General features: G+C 44.9%; 1 protein-coding gene across 1 annotated transcript; it reads right to left on the bottom strand.

The window, feature by feature from the left end:
• Positions 1 to 3,171: 3,171 nt before the first annotated feature.
• LOC106812460 (proteasome assembly chaperone 4-like) lies at positions 3,172 to 3,543 on the bottom strand. The gene has a single exon (XM_014816345.1). The coding sequence runs from the start codon at positions 3,541 to 3,543 to the stop codon at positions 3,172 to 3,174; it is 372 nt and encodes a 123-aa protein (XP_014671831.1).
• Positions 3,544 to 7,324: the final 3,781 nt, after the last annotated feature.

The raw sequence follows: 7,324 nt of genomic DNA, 5'->3' as shown, positions 1-7,324 counted from the left end.
ATATATATATATATATATATATTATAGGGTTATGTATATACATATTATGTAACATGACTAACATGTGTTTGTATATGGTTCCAGTGAGCGGATCACGCGGCGCAAGGAAGATGGCGGCGCATTCGTAAAAAAAACACGGATGTTCGTGAAACCGTATGTCTGTAATTCGGGGAATCCCCCTGCATTACGGAATACCATGAGGAATCACCGATGAGGTTATATCATTCGACCCATTTCAGCTAAAGTATTACCTGAGGAAAAAACTCCCTCGTAATTACAATCGGGCATAGGAGATAATGATCAGCAGATAGCATTTAGTCACTATTTGAAGTATTTCGCACGCAACAATATTTTATAAATTTTACTTTAGTTTTACGCAATGTATAAATCTTCATCCTATTGGAATACTTTAGGAGGACTTTACTTGGAAGTTTCACGGGTGAATAAATACGAAAATAATTACTTTACATTGAGTCTAAGCTTGCAATCATATTTTTGAGCCATCCGTCAACGTTAATTAAGTCGCTATAACTTAAATAATCACAATATTCTCTACAATTTACAGTCATAAAATTCCACGGGATTGCCGCTGGCAGCTCATTGTTAAGTGCCACGTTGCCCAGGCGCACAAAATGCATTGATTCTTCAACTAGAGTAGCAGCTTTTATTGCAGTTGCGAGATCAACTCCCCGCAGTCCGTGCTACTCCACTCTTCCACAGGAGACGCCGCGAGCGACCCCGCAATTGGCATGAAGAACGGAATAGTTAAGAATGATTGCTAACTTCGCACAGGGCTGCAAGTTAAGCAGCTTAATAGGCATTGCGAAACAATCTCAGAGGATGCTCTGTATGTATCCTGCCTGCAGGTAAGAGGCAGGTCGGTAAACATCAAAGCCATATATGTCTGCAATCGACTACCAAACACGGCAATATTTCAAAAATAGCTGTTATTTCTTAGCAATCAAACGCACGTACGCATTTCACACGGACATCGATGTAGATTAGCTTTGTGATTACTAATGTATTTAATGGAAACACGCGCCTTCTAACGGCTGGTAAGTAGTTCACTACGACATAATTTGGCCTGACCTGAATGATAATAGCTGTCTACCGACTGACACGATCTAGGAGGCTCAGACTGTCCCTGCCGAGGCCACTATCATTGACATTCAGTTGAAGAACCCATACTCCACGCCTACTCTGAGCCTGCAAGCATTTATATATACGCTCATTCGTTCTTAGCTATAGCCGCTAATAAACGTGAAAGACTATTATTTATAACCTACAGGTGAATAAACAGATGAGGGGTTGACGGAAGTCAAAGACATTCAGTAAATAAACCATCGTGTAACATTAGTAGCCTAGTTAATTGACACTCTATATAATGTGACAGTCTCACTGTCACTCTCTGAGATTGTTTCACACTGCCTATTAAGCTGCGTAACTTGCAGCCCTGTGCGAACTTAGCAATCATTCCTAACTACCCTTAAATGCCGTTTTTATTAATCATGTTATACCCACTTCAGTGCAAAGTACAGAGACATAACACAACGAATTAATTTTTTAGCATAATGATATTATGAAAAATGTTATATATCTCGAAATCATACACAATTATGTTATTGTAGTGCATATAGATATGATATTAGGATTAGATGCAGCCCATTTAAAATTCCTTATAAACATCCTAGAAATTGTAATATAACGATTTCTATGTTGAATTTATGCTAATATTTCCACTACAGTATGCATATGAATTACACATAATGTTCTAGTAGTTAGAAATCTATACTTTAAACGAAATTGAATTATTAGTGGCATATCTTTTTTTAAACATTTTGACTTTCAATTCTATTAACTTTTCCTCGAAATAATTCCAGTTTTTACATAATAATTAATTTTCCTGCTCCCTTAAGCATAATTTTTGCTTACATAATTGCTTACATAATTGCTTACAAAATTGCTTACATTTTTGCTTACATGCTTTTTAATTGCTTTACATCCAAAATGTAAAGCAACTTAAATTAACTACTGACTCACAGATATTTTTACTACGCCCTGCTTCTTTGTGTAAACTAAGGATATGACCTGATTCACTTAACATAATGTTCTCAAGTTTATAACTAAATGTGAATCACAAAATTTATGCTAATGTAAAACTGCCAACCCACAACATCATGGAATCATCAGTGAAACCATGCAATGCATATACATGCATTGCTTTGAGAAAATGTAGATAAAAAAATTATGAACTTCTCAGCAATTTGAGGAATTCAACAGCACGACCCACATCTATTTTAGAACACTGCTGCTGTTTATGAATGAAACTGTGCTGTAAGAAAACATGGTAAAAACCCCGTTGCAAGCAACACTTCCGTCATGCCTCCTAGTACAACTAATAAATACTCCCACGTTTCACAAACTTGAGAGAAATGCAGATAAGGACCCTCGTTGTGACTGCAGCATGTTTTCTTGCAACTTGTCTTGCAACCCTTTCATTGCCATCTGGCTCTTTTTACTTCGCTTTCTCTTCCCTGACGTCTGGTTGTTAGCTGGCTGTTCAACAACGCTAGGACTTGAACTGTGCTGCACCCTGGTGGCGTGCTTTTTCAACATTTTCGGTGTGTTGCGTTCGGCAGCTAATAGCGATATGGAATCAATAGCTGGCTGTCTGGCCGCAATTGCTGGCATGCTGCTACTGACTTCTTGCTTTACTGTCTTGCCGCACGCCTTACACGTTGTGCTGATGCACATGTTACTGCTAGCCTTTAAGACACTCCGCTGTTTTTGGGACAGCTGGCCTCCTCGTTTCAACTTCTTCTTCAAGCGCTCTACTTTTGCCCCACAAGCTGGCTGCCTCTTGGCCCTAACAGTATTGTTACCACCTGTCCAGACCGTGCCACAATGTGGGCACACGTGGGCCAGTAATCCAGCCGGGGCTCTCGCCGGCCCGTTAAACTGCAGTTCCCGGTCAAACCGCCGCTGGTAATAGCGAGACAAATCCGAACCCGACTGTCTATAAAGTTCGGCAGCTCTCCACAGATGCCTCTGTCTGTTACTGCTGTCCGTCGCAGCTCCGGGCGAATTCATACTGACACGCGTCCGTTCTCAAACGACGAGCACTAGATTTAGTTATTGCCGGCAATGTTAGCTTCGAAATTCGGCACACTCTCAATCGGACGTCGCCTGCAAAAATATCTTGCCGAGTTTCTTCATTATGCACTGCTCTACCAACGGAACCTGCATGTAATCTAACGGCAAGTTACTACTGACAAACACTTGCTGCTTGGTTTTCTTCGACAGACGCTCGGCGAGCGCAGTGGAGGTCGTGTCATCAAAGTCACCCATCAGGTGAGACGTGGCCACAGGGCACGCGGAAAGCCGAGGGTTCGGCATGGCGACGGAAAGATTCTTCATGACAGCAGGATCGTGGCCTATCCAGATGAGACAGCTGTCTTTAAGGCAATATATCTGGAAGTGCACGTGTTTGTCTAGCAGCTTCTCTGAGAAGGAATGCAAGCTGACAGTGGGAGGACACGCCATACTTCTCAGATACCGTAACAGTTTTAGCAGTAGTTGGTCAACTACAGTGACGGCACAAAGACGTGAACTATTTTAGGGCTGTGCCAGTGCACACTTCGATGTCTCACGCTTCAAATCGCTATCAATGGATAGATACATCTAACTTCAGCATGGTTGTAGAGAGTCAGCAAACCTGAAATGATGAAAAACAAAAATATAAAACTATCCACGCCAAATAAAGCCAGTAGTATACACAAAGACATTGCCCTAATGTGTTCTTAAGGTGAAGACGTTGTACAGCCAAATTGTAAACTTGCAGCAACATTACATATTGTAAAATGATGGAGAAGTATATATACAAAATAAGCTAATGCCATGATCAGGTTTTAAATGTAGTGTCTTGCTGTGAAACATGAAGAAAAGGTGCCAGAAATTGTTTAATTATATTTATTTCCTGGGTAAAATGGCCTTTTTAACAATATAGAAGTTGTCACAATTAACATTGTCACAATATTAGACAGTTTTATCATAAAGAATAAGCAGATAGTGGAATCAATTGAATCCCAAAATGTGAACAACAAGTTTTTGCTGAGCAATGGCTGTTTAATTGAGCCTATATATACCCAAGGGGTCTTTTACATAAGAGGCCCAGTGGTGCACCGCCGTTGTCTAATTTAACATCGCCATTGAAAATGTTCCAGTATTCCTCAAATGCAGTTAAAGACATTCAATGTTTCAGGTGGAGACCCCCCCCCCAGAACCCCTCAAGTGAGAAGGGGAGTTCCCTCTCTACCTCTCGCCCCCAAGTCCGTCTGCAGCGTCCGCATGCATGCCTAGGGCACGCCTTTGAATCCATCACGTGCGTTTTTCCCAAACTGGCCATTACCTCCTTTGTCTAATTTTCTCTCAGAAGAAACCCTGCTACCTGGCATTGACATGGAAACTATAACCTCATTTATGCTTGATTAAAATAGAAGCCTAGAATGAATGCGTATTAACAGAACTTAAATTTGCCCCATCTAGAAATTATTGTGTAAACACTATCTAAAAATTAAATAGCAAAGCATTGTGTCATTGATACAATGCTATACATGCCAGCATGAACATACATGTTTCAGGGTTCTCCCAAGGCCTTGAATGCATGTCGAGTCTGACATGCCTTCGAAGTTGAAGCTAGATTAAACCATAAATGCTTCGACATGCCATAATTTCCAGATGTGTTTACTTTTGACAATCCCAACACAGTCCTGCCTAACTGCCTTCACAGCTTGGTTTATACGTCTTCCAACTGATCGAGTTTACCTATAAATTGTAGCTGCCTATGACAAGCGTAATTGATCCCAATTAGCAATCGGGGATGAATTGCCCGATTGCCCAACAGGCCTTCTGAAATTCCTGGGAAGAACCCTGTGTCTCTACCATGAACGTGAAAGATGACTATACTAGCAGTTACAGCAGCATTAGCATGAGCAATGAGGTTTCTAACCACTGGTTTTACTATGTAACAAAAGCTGGTATATGCACAATGTAGTTTCAAACAAACAGACCAATCAGAGCGAGTCTTACAATAGCCTGGTTCTCGCTTGTATCTGTGGCGCTGCAGGAGGGCTGATAGACTCGCTCTGATTGGTCTGATTATTTGTAAATGGTGAATGTGATATACGAAAGTGGAATGAAGCGGGTTTCTGAAAAACAATCTTTTAAGAAGTGAATGTATACACATATCAGTAGCAAGGTAAAACCATGTAGAAGCTAGGGGAACGGTAGTTTTTTTTCCGCGCAAATAGCGGCGTACGGACCGCATTCGCAGCGCATGCATTTTGCATGCGATCTCACGAAATTTTAATGAACCCCGTTCTGTCCCAATATTGGCAATAACCCTCACCAAAATATAAAAAAGGTTATATGGGACAGAATTATTCGGTCTACAGTACTACAGTACCCGGTACTCAGTAGCAGTACTGACAGTGACACTATCAGTGAGTGACTGAGTGTGAGAGTGACACTGTCACACTGTCACTGTCAGTGTCAATGACACCTGAGCCACTCAGTATAGCACTGTTTCACCGCACCGTTTAGGGGCACGTGGTCACCTCTAGACACGAGTTGAGACACTTGGCAGTACCGTCTCACTGCACGGTTTGAGGCGCTTGGCCGCCCCTATACGCGGGGTGAGACACGGGCCTACCTTTGGGCGCACGACCTGAGACAGTTTATCTGTTGACGCGCGTGGTAAGACACTTGGCTGTCTCCAGGGCGCGGTTTCATACACCTGTTCGCCTCTAGGGACGATTTAAAACAGCTAGCTGCCTCACTATTCGTCGTGGTACTTGGCTCTACTTACGTGCAACGCTAGACTAAGTGGCGCCGTGTGCACCAACTCGAGACACTAGGCGATGCTGCACCGGACGTGAGACACTCGTCGCCTTGTGTGCGCGCGTTGCTCAGTCGCGTTGCTCTGCAGAATCCTGCTCCCGCCGCCACTACTCTACGATTCCCCGCTCACAGATCACGGTGGCTGCAGCTACGGTCAGAGGCAGTACGGCACAGACGCACTCTCCGTCTACGATGCCGACGCCAGCACGCTCGCTACGATGCCGACGGTCGGTGTCGCGTGTCGTTGTTTCAACGCCGACTGCATCAACACCAGCGGGCACGCACTCGCGCACTGAACCTGCGTGCGCGTGCGACCCTTGTACGCAGCGACGCGGCAGACGACTGCACACTGCTCGACGCAGCAAAACGTCATACGGCGCGCACAACAGCCCGCGCGTTGCTCACTTACTGGCCGAGGCGTCGAGTCAGTCGTTTGCGAACGACGTCATCACAACAATCCGCCGCCGCACACGCTGTGTCGCGCTAAAATCTGCGCGAATTTCGTTCGTCTGCGCGCACAAAAAGACGGATACGCCGTTACCGAGAATGTTTATGTATGGGCGCGCACGTGCGCAGCTATGCGTATATATATGTGTACGACGTGCGCGCGCGCGAGTGCGTAATTCAAGCCAACAGCGCCGAGTGGCGGTATATATCGCGCTAAGCTTCCGGACTCGGCGATTACGCACAGCGTGCTGGCGTCCAAGCGGTGGCGAGCGAGCCTCTAGTCTGCGCAGCTCGCGAAACACGTGCACGAATGCTAGCACGGCGCGGCTATCAGCGCCTATCTAATATTAGACCGGATGAGGTGGATGAGGTGGATCAGGAGGAAACGGAGGAGGAGGAGAAGGAAGATGAAGAAGAGAAAGATATTGCGGAGGAGGTATAATAATAATAATAAGAGGAGGAAGAGGAGGGGAGGAGGAGGAGGGGGGAGGAGGAGGAAAAGCAGATCGTAAAAGAGGGGGAAAATGAGAAGGAAAAGGAGAAGGGGAGAAGAGGAAGCGGAAAAGGAGGAAGAGGAGGAAAAGATTTAGAGAATAAGGGGAGAGAGGGAGTGGGTGTTGGGATCTCCCTGACACGTAGGAACGAGGCGAGCTCCCACGGCACGAGGAAGACCAGTGGGAGAGGATGGGGGGGGGGGGTTGCCATGATACTTCCACACCTGTAAGGGATACAGTGTGTGACACCAAATTACAATGGGGTGTGAAGGCACATTAGATGTAGAGAACATCGGTGTGCGATGGCACATTGCTTGTTGGTAGTGGGTTATGTGACACTATCTGACCTGTGAAGCGTGGGTGATGTGCCATTACCTCACCTATAGAGCACGCGCCCACGTGACATCATATTACCTGTAGGTAGTCTGTGTGTGTATGTGCGTGCGTGCGTGCGTGCGTGCGTGCGTGCGTGCGTGCGTGCGTGC

This window comes from Priapulus caudatus, unplaced genomic scaffold (assembly GCF_000485595.1).
Source record: "Priapulus caudatus unplaced genomic scaffold, Priapulus_caudatus-5.0.1 Scaffold651, whole genome shotgun sequence".
Classification (NCBI taxonomy): domain Eukaryota; kingdom Metazoa; phylum Priapulida; class Priapulimorpha; order Priapulimorphida; family Priapulidae; genus Priapulus; species Priapulus caudatus.
This window is presented reverse-complemented; position numbering and strand designations above follow the sequence as displayed.

Coding starts and splice junctions, on each gene's coding strand:
- LOC106812460 (XM_014816345.1), bottom strand. CDS start 3,543: ATGGCGTGTCCTCCCACTGTCAGCTTGCATTCCTTCTCAGAGAAGCTG.